At 42.1% G+C, this 17,608-nt stretch overlaps 3 protein-coding genes across 10 annotated transcripts; 2 read left to right on the forward strand and 1 right to left on the reverse strand.

Annotated features, from left to right (window-relative positions):
* Window positions 1-5,161: 5,161 nt before the first annotated feature.
* On the forward strand, window positions 5,162-8,377 carry LOC106535125 (ras-related protein Rab-44; the record flags this gene model as incomplete). Its single annotated transcript, XM_014032032.1, is given in 6 exon segments — window positions 5,162-5,232; window positions 5,305-5,386; window positions 6,763-6,877; window positions 7,152-7,250; window positions 7,343-7,419; window positions 7,519-8,377. Coding segments are annotated over 6 exon segments (532 nt in total), but the record flags the coding sequence as incomplete, so codon positions are not given.
* A 468-nt stretch (window positions 8,378-8,845) lies between these two features.
* On the reverse strand, window positions 8,846-12,007 carry trub2 (TruB pseudouridine (psi) synthase family member 2). The gene is made up of 9 exons (XM_014032033.1): window positions 11,919-12,007; window positions 11,388-11,664; window positions 11,170-11,295; window positions 10,875-10,949; window positions 10,725-10,786; window positions 10,545-10,626; window positions 10,388-10,460; window positions 10,121-10,257; window positions 8,846-10,028 (listed from the first exon to the last, which is right to left on the reverse strand). The coding sequence occupies exons 2-9, from the start codon at window positions 11,503-11,505 to the stop codon at window positions 9,709-9,711; spliced, it is 993 nt and encodes a 330-aa protein (XP_013887487.1). The 5' UTR covers window positions 11,506-11,664; window positions 11,919-12,007; the 3' UTR covers window positions 8,846-9,708.
* hdhd3 (haloacid dehalogenase-like hydrolase domain containing 3) lies at window positions 11,282-13,510 on the forward strand. Of its 8 annotated transcripts, none has more exons than XM_014032041.1 (3): window positions 11,282-11,358; window positions 12,660-13,000; window positions 13,074-13,510. In XM_014032041.1, the coding sequence occupies exons 2-3, from the start codon at window positions 12,665-12,667 to the stop codon at window positions 13,470-13,472; spliced, it is 735 nt and encodes a 244-aa protein (XP_013887495.1). In that variant the 5' UTR covers window positions 11,282-11,358; window positions 12,660-12,664; the 3' UTR covers window positions 13,473-13,510. The 8 variants fall into 8 exon arrangements, with proteins under 8 accessions (XP_013887495.1, XP_013887489.1, XP_013887492.1 ...); XM_014032035.1 differs by lacking the exon at window positions 11,282-11,358 and adding an exon at window positions 11,686-11,922; XM_014032038.1 differs by lacking the exon at window positions 11,282-11,358 and adding an exon at window positions 11,690-11,995.
* Window positions 13,511-17,608: the final 4,098 nt, after the last annotated feature.

Below are 17,608 nucleotides of genomic sequence, written 5' to 3' on the forward strand. Positions count from 1 at the left end.
AGTTCTCCTCTACAGTGGAGGAGAACAAGCATGTTTTGTCAACCCTTCAGTCAGAAAATGTTTCTTTTGACTCACAGCCTCAAAACGATTCTTTGAGCGTGCATGAGCAAACCAACATGGAGTTTCACAGCAGTGGCAGCAGACGAAAACTGGGCTCAAGCCGTAGAACCAAAGGAAGACAAACTGTCAAAGATTCTGTAACGGAAACATACAAAAAACCCATAGAAGAAGATGAAGAGAAAGTATGTGGCAACAAACTTGGTGAAACAACATTAACGTTAGTGTCAATAGGTCAGAAAGAAGATAGTCTGCACACTGGTGCTTGTGATTGGACTTCTGAGTTAGCGTCTGTTGGGGTACATTCAACCTCAAAGGTAGATGAAAAGGTAATTGACAAGCCAATGATTCCAGATGGGGACTTTTCCAGCAAAAGTACAGAGCTGTCAATAAAGGATAGAGGTTATGAAGGAAAACTTTTTGTGCCTGAAACAGAAGTGAGCTCTGCCCTGTCAGAGACAAATACAGATAAAAGCTTCAGCAGAGAAGAACTCAACCTTGAAGACCAGATTAAGAAAACATCGCCAAAAGTCAACACCACCAAATCATCTCGACATACAGAGGATGGAGCTGTGAAAGCACAAGAACAGGAGGTTGACCAAGAGCAAACAGAAGATGTGGTTTGTGATACAGCTGATAAAGAAACAGATGATCTTGTAAAAAAGACTGAAATAGAGTCAAGAAACATTTTTTACTCAACAAAAAGCAAAGAAAAGGAGGAAGACACTGAAATCTTTAGGCATTTGACTGATTCAGATGTTTCTGCCACYCCAGAAACAACCACAGAAAAAAATAGCAACAAAGAGCACAGTGAAGTCAAACACAGTGTTGAGCAAGAAGCATTTTCATCACCACATAATCTACCTACAAATAACGAACAAGATGGACGTAACAAGACATATGAAACTACAGAAACTGTCCTTTTTGAGGATATTAAAGACCACGAAGAAACTGACCCTGGACAAATGCAAGATATGCATCACGTTGATTTTGTCTCACTTCCACAGAACATGTCTTCTGTGCAAACATTGCAGCCATGTGCAAATGTTGCTTTGGACTCTGACTCTCAGGACAACTTTCAAAGCAACAAAGATGAAACTCATTCAGGCCTCAGAGCTGCAGGGAGCAGAAGGAAAATGGGGTCAAGCCGAAGGACTAAAGGAAGACAAAATGCCAAGTTTACTGAAGCCAACCAAGAGCATAAAGAGGAAGATGTAGAAACTGCAGAGAATGATGCAGCAACACAAATGTTTGCAACAAAAACAATTATGCCGAGAAAGTTTAAAGACTTAAAATCTGTTGAGAATTTTGAAACAATTAGTTTAAATGAGGATAGAAAAGCAGAAAAGGAGCCGGAGGAGAGATCACTTTTTACACATGAAGATCTGAACAACAAAACAGTTTCAACATCAGATATTTTTACAAGCTCAGACAAAGATACTAATAATAAACCAAGTGAAGACACCAAAGAGAAACATGTGAAACTTGCACATGACTTTGATGATTTTAGTCAGCTTCCAGGACATGACACCGATAAAAACAGTTTATTTATGCAATCACCGGAAGCCTCTGTTTCGAAAGGAACTTCAGATAAGGAGAGTATCCTACATCATGATGACATTACCAACTCCAAGCCAGGCAGCGTGAGTGTGCCTGAGCAAGACCAAGCCATTCAGCACCAAAGCAGAGGAGCTGGGACACTGGAAGAAGATGTTGAGCTGCAGCAGACTAAGAAAGTGACAGAAACTGTGGGATGTGTTCCATCAGAATCAAGCTCAACGCATGWACAAGACCCTGAACTGGAGGTAGTGGGAGAAAAACCTATCTATGCAGACGAAGAAATAGAGTCCATTTCTGCTTCTGAGAAGCCACCTGTGGACGTATCCTTCAAAAGTGAAACCTCTACAACAATGGATTTTGGTCACAGACAACAAGGAAAAACTAGTTCTGATTTTAGTGAAAGTTTAGAAGCAAAATCCAAACAGAAGAAGAAAAAGTTTGGCTCTTCTCGCAGGAATCTAGTCTGCATAAAACAAGAAGGAGAGACTCACAACTTAGATGAAACAACAACGGAGAGCAAAGCAGACGATGGGATGAGTCTGGAAAAGATGAAGGTTGTGGAGGAGCTTCCCTCAACCACAGGAGTAGAAAGTGAAAAAGTTCAATCTTCATATGGTGATTTAGTGCAACGAGAAGCTGATGAAGTCAAAACTACCAATTCTGACAAGCACAGGCATGTCCAAGAGACAGAAGAACAAAAACCAGGGAACATGAGTGAGGGGATTCACAGTCAAACTGTAGAGGTCAAAAGTGAAAGCCCAGATTTCAGTTCAACCAACAGGAGAAGAAAAATGGGTTCCACTCGCAGGAGCCTTGGATCGAGAAGCCAAAGAGAAAACATGGATCAAGCAGAGGAGCAGGAGACTGAGACAACCGGAGGAGATGTAACAAGTGAGAAGGTCTCAGAAATCATAGAAGAAAAACTGCAAGTACAGGCAGAGAGCAAAACGAGTGACTCTGATCAAAGAAAAGAAAAAGTGTTTGAAACAGCTGCAATCAGTCACTTTGGTAAGGCTTTACTAAAACCTGTGGCAGAAGAAACACCCGAAGAAAGTCCAGTTTCTCTGAGCCAGGAGGACTCTGTTTCAGAAGCAGCACCAGGAGGGAGGAGAAAGAAATTTGGATCTAATCGGAAGTCACATTTACAGCAAAGAAACAGAGACCAAAATGAGAGTGAGGTTGGACTGATAGGTGCACAGAATGAAGACGATGCTGGAGGAACCACAGAAGAGGGTCCACACGAGGCTGCTGAACAGCAAACTGTTAAATCATCTGGTGTGGAGAAAATAACCAAGGTAAGACGCAAAGTCAGACATCTTTATCTTTGTTTTTAGATTTTGGTCACATGTATTTAAGCTGACTAATAACTAAGATACATAAAAATACCTAAACAGCAGAAAATGATGCCTTATTTATCAGCATTTCACTTTGTCAGAAAGTCTTTTAAGTTTAAAGGCACAGTGAGTGTACTCTAAACGCTACTTTTCATTTACATATAAACATCTTGCTCTTTAGTTGTATGTTTGTGACAAAGTTCTAATGCAATGTATTGAAATGAGGAACATGTGGTCAACACTACATGTTTCACACAACAGAAAGGAGAACATAAACCTCTATCTGTTTTTCTCTGAAACATGACACGTACAGACTTTGAGATCAGACAATGATGATCTTAAAAAATAGATCAAACAAATATGTTATAGGCCTTAAATGCAGAAGATTTGATGCTGTCAGTTCAAGACTATGACTAGTAGCAAATAATCATATTTTTGTCAGCAGGTGGATGAAACTGGTGAAAAAGAGTCAGCTAGCGTCAGCATCTCAGAAACTAAAGAGCCTTTGAGGTAAGTTCATCACAGATGATGTAACAAAAACTGCAGCATCCAGGGTTGTATAAATGAAAGATTATAGTTAGAAGGAAATATGTATAAAAGTGAACTAGCTGCTAAATATCGCTAAATAACTCAGATCTTTATGTTTAGGTTGTGATATATTTTTGTGTTATTTATTTTCTTTGTGTTTAAGTTTTGTTTGTTTTTTCCCCCAGTGTCCTCCTGTGCTGTCAGTTTCTGCCCCGCCCACTTTCACCTGTTCCCTGTTGTCATTTAGTCCAGGTGTCAATGGCAGACTGAAAAGCTGTCAGTCTGCCATTGTGTGTGCTTCATGCCACGTCTGCTTTTGCCCCTTTTCACCTCGAGTTTTGTTCGTTTGTAGTATCTGGTGCCACGTCAGTCTTTTCTTTCTTTCTTCTTTCTTCAAGTCAAAGTTCACCAAAATTACATCTATTGTAGCTCAGTTAATGAAACTGGATGATTTATTATAAATATTCAGCTCTGGCTTTATAGTCACCACAAAAATACTTTTTTGTGGCCAAAGGGCAAATTAAAAGCAAGTGCCCAAAAATAAAAACAGGTTTAGGATAAACAGAATAAAATATGATCCATGTTATCACGATGCACGAAAGCCAATGCCCCCATATGACCACACGTCTCCAAAAAATAGTATGATTGTCTACAAGACAGTAAAGTAAAAAGTTTTGCTTTTATATTTGACCTAGTTTTCTCTGAGGTTGATGTCACCARCTGCTTTGTTTCCCAGCAGTGTTTGCACCATTAACTGTGCATCAGCTTTGTAATGACTTCATATATGAAATAAAAAAACAACTTTCCACCCAACTTGTAATATGAAACTGAAACAACCCACAGTTGAACACATTTAGAGGAAAAATAGATTACCTTTTTTTTCTTGTTCATCCATTTCACACTGAAAGAGGTTAACTTGTTTAATGACTTGTTTATTGAAATGTTTACCAGTAAAGTTCTGACTTTATGTTTATTTTTTAGGTCAATTTGTGACACTTTTTCAGGGATAACATATAAAAAACACTGGGGTGGATCTACAGTAATGTTCATTAATTTGGTCTATCCCTGCCAACAAAGCTAATAAAATAAAAAATAAATTAAAATAAGTAGGAAGGTTTTACATGGGGTATGATTGCTTTTGTGAAAATATTTCAATATTTAAGAGAGATTTATTTGGATTTGTTTCTGGCAACAGAATAAATTTGGGATTAGTGGACTAATAAAGTCTCTGGATGCCATTCTTGTCCTGCATGWCTCTTGTTGTTCATTTTAATCAGCTGTTCCTTTAATCCAGGTTTATTTATTTTCTGACAGACAATGGAACACTCTTAAAATGGAAACACAAATTAATAAGCATTGTCAACATTTTCTTTATTCTGTCAGACAAATAACCTTTGTCAGACATCTGTAAAATGTTTGCTTCACAGTGGAGCGACTCCCAGAAAACTGTATCCTGATGAAAACCACTTGGGTCAAGAGGGTGAAGGGCAGCTCTCTTTTGGTAAAAAAAAAAAACAAGAAAAACAATATTTACACATCATCTGCAGACTATTTTTGTTGTTGTTTTGTTGTTGTTGTTTTTTTTTCTTGGTAAAATGTGATCAGGAAAGCGATTTCTTTGTCATGTCGGCAGGTACCAACAAATCAAACAGCTACAATGTGGTGCTGGTTGGAGAGAGCGCTGTGGGAAAATCTTCCTTCATGAAAAGAGCTTTAAGTGGAAAGTTTGCTTTAGACATACCTGCCTCCGTTGGTAAGACTGTCATCTTTTGGATTGTTCTGATAAATGTATACAGAGTTAGGTCACTCTAATATGATTTTGCAGGCATGGATTCCTGCAAGTGGACTGTGGTGATAGATGGAAAACCTGTGCTGCTACAGTTATGGGATACAGCAGGTCAAGAAAGGTGAGCGCCACACTAATTGTTTCTGTTTTAAAAAGAAATAAATTATGGGGAACAATGTGTTGTAGTGAACTGAGCGACTGGAGCCCTTGTCTGCCTGACTGTCACCATCATGGAGCTCTGCCAAAAGGCAAAGCTCTAGGTTTAATGGTCGGTCTACATTCCAAACTCCACCCATGGACCTGAGATGGTGGTCAAAAGAAAGAGAGATCCCAAAGGCTGAAATAAGTTTCCTCTGTAGGGTGACTGAGTTCAGCCTTATAGACTYTGGGGAGCTCAGAATAGAGCTGCTGAGTCAGCTGAGGTGGTCCAGATATTCAATCAGGACGCCTCTTTGATGCTTCTCATTTCGCATGGTTAGGAGACCTTGTGGCGAACCCAGAACCTCCTGGGAACACCTTAACTGTAGAGAGTAGCTGGGGAGAGGGGTCTCTGGGTTTCCGTCCTCACCTTGTTACTTCCACTACTTGACCACAGATAAGCAAATGGATGAATGGACACTATATAGACACGTCTGCTACAGGCATGGCCATTGTCCAATCATTTTTCTGTCCAAGCACAGGCAAGTATTTATTCAGCCTCTTTCTTTACACAGTAAAATAATCCCAAATTAAAGCATCTTTGCAACGATTGCGATCAGTGATTCTTGACGGTTTGTTTCTGATATGTTTAAGGCCTTAAATCTCATGGGGACCAATATTTTTGTTTTTGAAATGAATATTCAAACAGAACCAGATGCATGATAAAGAATCAACTTCAAACAGAAGAGTGTTGGTGTTTGCTGCAGGCAGAGTAGTTGATTATGGGTGATAACATCAGTTGTATAACAAAATATCAATATAATAAGTACACAGTGTTTTGTGGTGCAAAGTTCTGTCACGTAAGCCGAGTGTTTATATTTTCTAGGAAATGGCTGTGGTTTGTCAGCGAGAACTCTGTTTCTCTGGTGGTTGAGGACAGATTGTCTCGTCCTGAAGGTTTGCCCCCGTGTGTGTTTCTGTGTTTACCTCTCAACATTTAAACGGGCACTATCAAAGCTACGTGTGTGAGAAGTGTCCTGTAAATACAGATTCAGTGGAAGCCTTTTTAGCACTCTGGGAGAATTGATGATTCACCTCCAAGTCACAATGCAGCATGTTTCAGAACTGGTTTGGCAGAGCTCTTTTGTTGACTCTAAGCTGGACAAAACTAATCKATCAGGCATCTTTTCACACAAAAATGTAGATTTATTTTTCTCATTTTCTTTATGTAGAAACAAAGAACAAGACTTTTTTAAAGTCTTTTTTACTGCATTTGTTTTGATACAATTGTGTACAACTTGTGTTGATAACAGCTTATGCAAAGTTAATGTATTGTTATGACAATATTTTTAACCGTAGGTTTCACAGCATCACAAGACATATTTTCCACAAAGCACAGGCGTTTCTTCTGATGTATGACATCACTTCCTCCCAGAGTTTTTCTGCAGTCAGCTATTGGGCAAACTGCATCCAGGTAAGGTGCCGTCATGAGTCCAGCTGCTAATTTCAGCAGCCTGAAACTCTTCGCTTGTGATTTTCTCAGCCCAAAGCCGTTTAATGTCTTCTGTGAACCACCCTGTTTTTTTTTCACGTGTTTACTCTTAAGTACATGCAGGTGTTTCAAATAAAGCTTTAGGTGTGGCTCAGCTGCAGGGGGTGCGTTCAAGAGCGCTTTAAAGAAAAAACAAATCACACACAACTCGTGACTTGTCGTTTGCACAGTTGATCAAAACAAATCTGTGTTGCAGGAATCTGCTGCCGAAAACGTGACAGTTCTGCTTCTGGGGAACAAAAGCGATCACGCGGCGAGACAAGTTAAAACTGAACAGGGGGACGTTCTTGCAAAGGTATAAATATGATGCATTAAACCTCTTTGGTTTTTGGCAATATTTTACTTAATCGGACATAAAGAGAGCAGTTTTTTTTTTTTACTTCACAGGAATACAACTTTGGCTTCATGGAGTGTAGCGCTGCCACAGGTCAAAATGTAATTGAAGCCTTGGAAACAGTGGCTAGGTAATAACCACACACACACACACAAACACACACAAATACAGTCTGATATAAAGATGAATGCTGTGACATTAGATGATTTTGGTTTTACCTTGTTTGCAGGATGCTGAATCAACGCTCTGACTTAAGAGAGGAAGCCACTGTTTTAGAGCCGAGGTCTGTGCCCAAAAGCCAATCCAGGTGTTGCTGAACAGATGTTTGTAAAATAAAACGAAATGCAGCGTCCTACAAAGTGTGGAGTGGATGTCCTGAATGTAACTGTTTTCCAACATTTAACTGAGTTATATAGACTCAGACACCTTTAATTTTCCTTTTCATAAAGATGATTTTTGGTTTAGAAAATGTGTAAGCTACTTTTAATATTTCTATTGACAAGGAGAGCTGGTAAAGTTTACTGCATTTCTTTTCTCTTAGGGTAGCTCACATTTATTGTGTTTGACATTGTGTGCTTACGTTTTTGTGGGAAATGACAATTTACAATATATTAAGTCTATAAGATATTTTGATTAAAAAAACAATCTGCACATCAAGAGTTCACACTGCACAGTTGAGGTGAGATTTTATCCATCCATTCTTTTCTTTACCTTCTCCTCTCATGGTCACGGGGAGCTGCTGTCTTATATTCAGCAGACACTGAGAGGACATGTCCYTCACAGGGACACATGGAGACAAAAGAAACAAACGACCACAAGTGAGAGATTTTGGGCTAAATACCTGCAGTGGGAGCTCTGTTAGTTTGCAGTACATATATTTTATTGTGTTGCCTTATGTTGTTTTTGATCCAGCACCCACTTCATTGGATTCTGCATATTGTCTTGTTTCATTAATATATATATATATATATATATATTAGTTTGAAGTTGGAATAATTTATCTGAGATCTGATGGTTAAGTACTCAAGCACTTTCTGCTAAAAAAAATGTTTCAGGTTTAAAGCAATAAACTATTTTCACAAAGTAAATGTTTCCTAACTTTTGTTTTACACAAGTGCTTTCCATTTGTTTTAAATAATCCACACTGGCACACATCCTGTGTGCAGGTGGCACAGCTGCCACGTCTGTCAGACAAACATTAAAGTATTTCATGCCCCTATAATTAGACACAGTCTAAGTTTTAATGGGCTTGAATTTTTTCGGTGTCAAGTTTTATTACATGACTGTGTAATAATCTAGAACAATAAATTAGTTGTTACTCTCAACAGACCTCCGGGAAAACAATTTGTTTGCTTGCGTACTCAGTGTCCTGAAGCGAGTTGTGTTCTTCCAGCCCAACAAAGAAAACTGTGTTCCCTGAGGGACAACAAGCCTTTCTACAGTATGAGGAGCATGAAAACAATGGTGCCACACCAAGAAAAGAAACAAAATATTTTTTTTTAAGCTGTAAACAACTGAAGAGAAAATCACTGAGTATAAACAGAGGTCACAAATGATTACAGATCTGATAGAGTGACTTTAATAAAGTACGTTTTAAAAGTAAAATCCATTAAATGACATCAACTGTGATAAATTACAAAGTTGTTTCTTGAAACTTGCTGTAAAAAAAGTCTTTCAAATGGACTGAAGCACACGATTTAGAGATAGATGTTTGTGTGCCATCTGTGCATAAACTAGCAGTTTACACACATTGGAATTCTTGTGCGGGCCTCTCCAACAGTTATGATAAAAAACATTACAAAGTCTAAGAAAACCTAAGAACAAAGAAGAAAAAAATATATATATGTAAGCACAATAAAAAGAATAAAACATTTAAACACGATTTGCAGAGGAAATATAACAAACTGCAATAAGTTTCACTTTTTCCTCTACAGTAGATGGTGCTCATGGAAAGAAAACTGTGGAGCTGCCGTGTCAGTAAAGACTATTATCAGGGCTGGAGCTCAGTGTTTCAGATCAGTCAATATTGAATTAGTTTATTTTTGTTTTGTTTTGTTTTACCCATTTGAAATAAGGCCCACGAGAATAAAGATTGATTATTTCTGCCAAACTGGTGACGTGATCTTTCCTCTCGAGCTGTTTTTTTTTTTTCTCTTTTCACTCCGCATCGTTTTTATTTTTAAGCAGTTACGAGGCYAAACATGAAACTGCAGCTGCGCAGGTTACTCAACAGGTTGTTGCTAGCTTAGCAACCTTGCTCAGCTAAAGCCCTCCCTCTGCCTACACCCCCCACAATGCCTTGCAGTGCTGGACAGGAGTTCAGTGAAATCATCAACATTCTATCGGATGGATTTTCTATTGATGCTGATCACGTGTCTTTCAGGACGAACATCATTATTGTTTTACCCCTAATCCGTCACTAAACTCCGCCTCCTGATACGTCTTCATTTGTTTGGCTTTGTTGTGTGGCAGTCAGTTTTTCTACAGATGTTTCTAACGTTGGTTTGTCGATCAGTAACTGGGAGTGTTTTCTCCTTCTCTTCATGGCGTGGTAGTTGTACACGGCCTGCATAATATCAGCAGCAGTCCAGTGGTCACGGGTGAGCGCGTCCTGCAGGGTGAAAAGTCCGTCCCGTGTCCGTCTCACGTGTTTACACACCGCCGTGCTGAGCAGCTCCAGTCCTATCTCGTGCACAACTTTACGTAAATATTTCTGGGTTTCCTTTAGGCACTGCACCTCTGGAAAGGCAGAAAACAGAAGCGTCACACCAGATGAGCGTGTTTTGTTAAAATGGTAAATGAGACACTTCTCGTGCGTGTCTGWGTTTTACCTAACGTGAAACTGGGGGGCTGGAAGTGAATGCAACGCAAGCCTGTCAAAATAGGATTTGATTTCCCATCTGGACCCAGCAAACCTTGCACGGCCTTCTCATAGGCCTCCTGTGAGCTCATGTCGATGTTAGAAGACCTGTTAGGAGATCAAAACATGTCCCATCTACACACGAGAATCTAACTAGTAGTTGCAAGAGGTTTTATTACAAAGGAAAARACAGAGACATTTGTTTGGTGTATAGAAATAATAAAACTATTTAGCGTACAGTCTCAAGGCCTTCTGGTTGGCTCCCTCCAGCATTGCAATCACTCTCTCTAGTTTTTCCAGCGTGATGTGATCTGGATTATGTTTCAGACAAACAAAAACTTTAGGAGGGAAAAAAAGCAAACTTTGAAAAAAGAATAGAAAACAAAGTTAAATACCATAAGTAGATCTTTCCACAATTCGACCCTTATGAGTAAAGTCTTGTGTTGCCATCCCAAACTCACATTCCAGTGTATAATCCTTAAATTAATGTCAAAAAATAGCAGTAAAGTTATTATTACAGGATGGTAACTCCATCATGTTGATCTGGTTTAAAACCTGCAGAAATAAGAAATTACCCTTGTGGTCCGGGTGTAGTAGAGGTCATTCAGGGCTCTGTTMCCATTCCCAACACCAATAACTACAGAGCAGAAATGAGGGAATACTTTCTGAATATTTTCTTGAATAATTGAAACACTTTCACTCAAAGATGAAGTGTGAACTTGTACCGAAAACACCAGAAGACGAAATATCCAGGCGATGCCCCACTCCAACTCGAATGTGCCTAAATTCAGGTCCGGTTACTAACACACATGGAAAATATGTACAATTTTAACCAACCATTATATTTTACTTAAAACAATTTGTCTCCTTGTTGGATCTAACAAAGTCTGTCTGTTTAACTATTATCAAATTATCACAAACTATACTTCAGCATTAAAAACAGAATTTAATTCCAGTTTTAACAACTTTTTGACAACAAACATTCAGTCAAASCATTATTACCCAGCTCCATGTGCTTACCTAAAGGATGCTGAGACAGAGCAGGTACTGAGGCTGCAGACAGCAGCGGGACTCCTCCGGGTTCATCGCTCGGGCTCTCCAGGAAGCGGACATGGCGAGGAACAGGCGCAGGTTTCGCGTTTACACCTGGAGAACAACACACGTGCTGGTGTTTCTGACTGTTTTGATTGATTCGTAAAAGAGGCCACGGTTCGTAAAACCACCATGAGATCTCTTACCTTTCAGCAGATTAGTCTCGATGGTGTCCCGCACGAGCGACCAGTGGACACCGGCGGGTTTGTAGACGCAAAAGAGGCCCTCTAACCTCCGYAACATCCGAATAGCTGGAGTGGCCATTGTACTACCAAAAAAACTGTTATTGATTGCTTGCTTTATGAAAATAAACTATATCGTTTGCTATTCCTTAATTCAAAGTCATGCTGACAGTTCCTGGATCCACGCGTGAACATTTGCGCATGCGCAATGTGGCGTTCTGGGTTCACTTCATACTGCCACCTGGTGGAGTGGATGAATGGGAAACGATGACAATTTTAAAATGAATATGGGTGAATTTAGCGGACATCGAAGCCTTTAAAAATAAGTTTCATAGCTGTCAGATGTGGAAATTTACACATTATTACATGTAATAAAATAAGTCACTTTTCGTTTTCATAAAAATAGTCGACGCCAGCTGCTGAGCTTTCCAACAGATGGCAATAAAAGCCCGAAGCTCCTGCAGAAAGGGAGAAGATGAAGAAGAGACAACTAACCTGCGTAACCTTTATTTTAAAATTGCTGACTTTTCGACAGTCGTGAGGACTTAATATCGGTAACGTTACTCTTTTCGGTCAGTGTCGCCTACTACCGTAAAAAGAAAATAAATAGATGTCCTGTCCTAACCCGGAAGTTTATAAGTTCATGTCTATTTTCGTCGGTTCATTCAGAGACCAGGACAACGTAAACACCTCTAAGACACGTAATATAACTAGAGCTGCTGTTAGCATTGACATGTTGGACGTTTAAGTGATCAACTGTGGCGAGTGAAAGAAACGAAGCTGCAGCTTTGTAGCAGACGAAGGTTTCAGCAGTTTTCTACGGGCTGCTGCGTTATTTTTCCACGCTTGTACAGCTTTCTGAGGCGCATGCGCACAAACATCTCTTCCTCTGTGGTCACTTGTAAATTTAGAGGTTTTGCACTACTATTAACATGAAACGTCTTCCACTTGATTACTCAAGTAAATTTGTCATTGCTTTTTTCCTTTTAATTATTTTTTGTACTTTATAATTACTTTTAATCAACGTTTAATCATAATATAAAAACTAAACTACATTTAAGGTTTGTTTTTGTATACAATTAATTTTAGAAATCAGATTAGTCATCAAGTCATCTTCTACTGTACTTTTACAATGTTTGCATATTCTGTTTCATTTGTCTAAGACAATTTTTAAAACAGTTATCCACTTTTCTTTAGTTTTATATTATTGTGTCTTTTTCTGTTTCATTTTTGCAGCTGTAATGCTTGCCAAAGGTCCTCTGCGCTGGGTGTTGTGGGACGTGAAAGACACCTTGATGGAGGTGCTTGGGTCTGCAGGGAAGCAATACTGCAAGGAGGCTGAGAAACTGGGCCTGAGTCTCTGTCACGCGGAGGTTGATGCTGCTTTCGAGCGTGTGTATCGAGATTATTCCTGCAGGTATCCCAACTATGGCAAATCTCAGGGTCTGACTGGCCAAACGTGGTGGATGAAAGTGGTGAAAGACACGCTGTCCCAGTGCAGGGTCCAGGATCCAATGGTGTTAAATACTGTGGCTAACAATGCTTATTGGAACTTCAGAAATGCAACAAACTGGAAGGTAAGCAACATCTGACACTGTTTACAGCTGTAGAAAACATCCTCCTAATCTGTGTAACGTTCTTGCATCTCAGATCTATCCGGATGCAAAGCCGGCCCTGGAGAGATGTTCGTCTCTTGGACTGAAGCTGGGTGTGGTCTCAAACTTTGACGACCGCCTTGAAGAGGTTTTGCGGAGCTGCGGACTGCTGTCGTACTTCAGCTTTGTGATCTCTTCAGAAGAGGCCGGCGTCGCGAAGCCCAGTCCGGACATCTTTGTTCAGGCTCTGCAGAGATGTGGCACCTCCGCTGACAACGTGGCTCACGTCGGGGACCACTTTGTGAATGATTACCTCGCGTCAGGGTCCGCAGGCATTCACGGGATCCTTTTAGACCGACACAACAAGTACAAAGAGGCTGAGGTTCCTCAGGAGCAGAGGATCGTGTCACTGGAAGAATTGCCATCACGACTTCAGCAGATTATGCACCAATAACAAAATAAATAAATAAATAAAAACCTTACATGAAACCAGCATGGTGGCAGTTCTGTACAGGCGTTAACGTCAGGTATTTAGACACGCATGTCTATGTGAATTCAACCACTTGTGTCATAATGTGACTCATTTGATAAGTCCACTGCAAAAACAGTGTTTTTGTAATGCATACATTCTTCCCAGCTTTTTTATGGTCTAACAACTTCGGATTTAAATTATTTTTCAATTCAAAACAGACTAAAATTAATGATGTTTCAGCTAATATTTTAAATAGAACAAAGTGATTATGAATTACATGGGAATAGGTTTTATAAGTAATTTTTGGAATATAAACTAAAAGGTTTTAGTACATATTCAGTACAGACCAAAAGTTTGGACACCTCATTCAAAGAGTTTTCTTTATTTTCATGACTACGAAAATTGTAGATTCACACTGAAGGCATCAAAACTGAATTAACACATGTGGAATTATATACTTAACAAAAATGTGTGAAACAACTGAAAATATGTCATATTCTAGGTTCTTCAAAGAAGCCACCTTTTGCTTTGATTACTGCTTCACARACTCTTGGCATTTTGTTGATGAGCTTCAAGAGGTAGTCACCTGAAATGGTTTTCACTTCACAGGTGTGTCCTGTCAGGTTTAATAAGTGGGATTTCTTGCCTTATAAATGGGGTTGGGACCAACAGTTGTGTTGTGCAGAAGGTGGATAGAGTACACAGCTGATGGTCCTACTGAATAGACTGTTAGAATTTGTATTATGGCAAGAAAAAAGCAGCAAAGTAAAGAAAAACGAGTGGCCATCAATGAAGGTCAGTCAGTCTGAAAAATTGGGAAAACTTTGAAAGTTTCCCTAAGTGCAGTCGCAAAAACCATCAAGCGCTACAAAGAAACTGGCTCACATGAGGACCGCCCCAGGAKAGGAAGACCAGAGTCACCTCGGCTGTGGACGATAAGTTCATCTGAGTCACCAGCCTCAGAAATGGCAGATTAACAGCAGCTCAGATTAGAGAACAGGTCATCAGAAATGGCAGGTTAACAGCAGCTCAGATTAGAGAACAGGTCATCAGAAATGGCAGGTTAACAGCAGCTCAGATTAGAGAACAGGTCGTCAGAAATGGCAGGTTAACAGCAGCTCAGATTAGAGAACAGGTCAATGCCACACAGAGTTCTAGCAGCAGACCTCTAGAACAACTGTTCAGAGGAGACTGTGTGAATCAGGCCTTCATGGTAAAATAGCTGCTAGGAAACCACTGCTAAGGACAGYCAACAAGCAGAAGAGARTTGTTTGGACTAAAGAACACAAGGAATGGACATTAGACCAGTGGAAATCTGTGCTTTGGTCTGATGAGTCCACATTTAAGAMCTTTGGTTCCAACCACCGTGTCGTTGTGCGACACAGAAAAGGTGAACGGATGGACTCTACATGCCTGGTTCCCACCGTGAAGCATGGAGGAGGAGGTGTGATGGTGTGGGGGTACTTTGCTGGTGACACTGTTGGAGATTTATTCAAAACTGAAGACATACTGAACCAGCATGGCTACCACAGCATCTTGCAGCAGCATGCTATTCCATCTGGTTTGTGTTTAGTTGGACCATCATTTATTTTTCAACAGGACAATGACCCCAAACACACCTCCAGGCTGTGAAAGGCCTATTTGACCAAGCAGGAGAGTGATGGGGTGCTGCACCAAATGACCTGGCCTCCACAGTCACCAGACCTGAACCCAATCCAGATGGTTTGGGGTGAGCTGGACCACAGAGTGGAGACAAAAGAGCCAACAAGTTCTAAGCATCTCTGGGAACACCTTCAAGACTGATGAAAACCATTTCAGGTGACTACCTCCTGAAGCTCATCAAGAGAATACCAAGAGTGTGTGAAGCAGTAATCAAAGCAAAAGATGGCTACTTTGAAGAACCTAGAATATAAGACTTTTCTGGTGTTTCACACTTTTTTGTTAAGTGTATAATTTCACATGTGTTAATTCATAGTTTTGATGCCTTCAGTGTGAACCTACAATTTACATAGTCATGAAAATAAAGAAAACTCTTTGAACGAGAAGGTGTGTCCAAACGTTTGGTCTGTACACCACCTTTAGAAGTTTGCACCTGCTCTGAGTGAACACCGGTTCAACATCTCTAAGCAGAAATCAGGGCCACCTCCAAATGAGACACTGTGAAGACCAAGGAARGCTCCACACAGAGACAAATGTGTGGAAATATGCGGCTGGGTGTGCGCTCTCGGCTAGATCATTCTTGCTGGGGTTCGGTAGCTTCTTTGGGCCGGTTGGCTGTGGGGCTGGGGGTCGGGTCTTGGGGGTCTGTGCAGCTCTGGGATGCGGGGTCTGTTGGTCCCGGTTTCTGGCAGTCCTCCGGGCTCTGTCTGTCCGTGATCTGGCATCTTCCGGGCCTGGCGGTCTTGTCCGGAGGAGGAGGTCTTGGGGGCCTCAGTCCCTGGGTGGGTCTCGGGGAGGGGGGGAGCCTACTGGGGTCAGTGGGGGAGCTGGCCCCCTGTGGGAGCATTCTTGCTCCCTCAGTTTTTTCCTCCCCATCCCCCACCACAAACCTCCACCCTCTTCATTTTTCAACTGCACTCACATAGGGTTTTTGGGGCACAGGTGTGTTACAGCGGCAACAATTTTACGTCTGTTTGCTGTGGCCACCTGGGCTCCAATTTTACTGTACACCTTAGACATTTACTCATAACCTCATAAACTCATAACATTTACACATAGGAACTTGGGAGTGGGCACTTCTGCATGTAAGGGGCGGGATGGGACAGTCTCGCCACTGATGCCTGTGCCCACTCACATTGTTTGCTTTTAGACATTTAGGGTTAGGGTTAGAGTTGCGGTGGAGGGGAAACTGGCATAGTGCTGGCCTCTGCCCTGTCTTCTTCCCCGTTTTGATTGAATTATACAGTAGAACATCACGCATCAACAGTACATCTGAGGGTGGGGGTGTGTGTGTCGGGGTCTTTTTCACTCCCCCYTTGGCCATCTGGGGATGGGGTCCTGGGGGGTGGCTGACCGTCTGGTGGGGCCTGGGCTGTGGGCGGACATGGGGCTTGGAGGGTTTCCGGAGGCGGGGCCGGCGCTTTGGCTTCCCTGGGGCTGTTCGGGCTCCCAGAGTCTGACTCCTGCTTYCTGTGGTTGACCCGGTAGCTGGAGTGGCTGCTGGCGTAGTCTGCTGGCTGGAGTAGTCTGGGGGGTGGTCGGTTAGGGGTGGGCACCTGGCTGTTGGTAGGGTGTGGGGGTGGTTCGGGGCGTGGCTTTGATGGGGCGGGGGGCCGGTTGGTCGGACTGGTGCGGCCCGGGCTGGGACTTGGCTGTCTGCTCTTCTCCACCCCAGACTGAAGGGGTCTACCTCCTGGGTTCAGGTGTGAGCTGCCCTCTGCAGGGGGTGGGTGCATATCCTGGACCTGGGGGGTATAGAGTATGTATGGGGAGTGTGAGTGGATTTTGGTGTCCATCTTGTGTGTCTTTGAATGAGTGGGTGAGAAGATGAGGGTGGGACTGTGTGAGTGTGTTTATGTATGCTTGTATTTTTGTCAGACTGGGACTTGGGCGGCCCTTTCTTCGGGTTCATTTTAGGGCCCACTGCTTCCCCTGCTGCGCTGCCCTCTGGTGGGTTGTGCCTATGCCTGCCGGCATGCTGGTGGCTCTCAATGTCTGGGGCTGGGTGCTTGGGCATGCGCCAGCTCGGCCCGGTGGCTGTCCAGTGGGGCTTGGGTCCCCTGGCCCTGTCGGACCTTGATCTGGGGAGGGGGGGGGCTTCTGTGTCCATGCCTGTATCTGCTCTGGCACGGTGGGTGCTGGCGGGGCCTGTGAGCCCGTCGCTGCTGGCTCCAGGGGTTTACTGCGTGTGGTCGCTGCTCCGGCTCTCCCTGTTCTCTCCTGTGGTCCTCTTTAGGGGGAGGGTGGGCGGCCCTCCCGGTTGCGGGTGCCTCTGGGGGCTCTGCACTTGGGGTCCCTCTTGGGGTCTTTGGCGCTGGACTCCCTTATGTTGGCTTCGGGCTTTACAGGTCGGGCCTGTGGTTCTCCACAGTCACTTTTAAACCTTCCATTGGAGAGATCTTGTATATACACTCACCGGCCACTTTATTAGGTACACCTGTCCAACTGCTCGTTAACAC

The sequence above is a fragment of the Austrofundulus limnaeus genome, unplaced genomic scaffold (assembly GCF_001266775.1).
Source record: "Austrofundulus limnaeus strain Quisiro unplaced genomic scaffold, Austrofundulus_limnaeus-1.0 Scaffold1367, whole genome shotgun sequence".
Taxonomy (NCBI): Eukaryota; Metazoa; Chordata; class Actinopteri; order Cyprinodontiformes; family Rivulidae; genus Austrofundulus; species Austrofundulus limnaeus.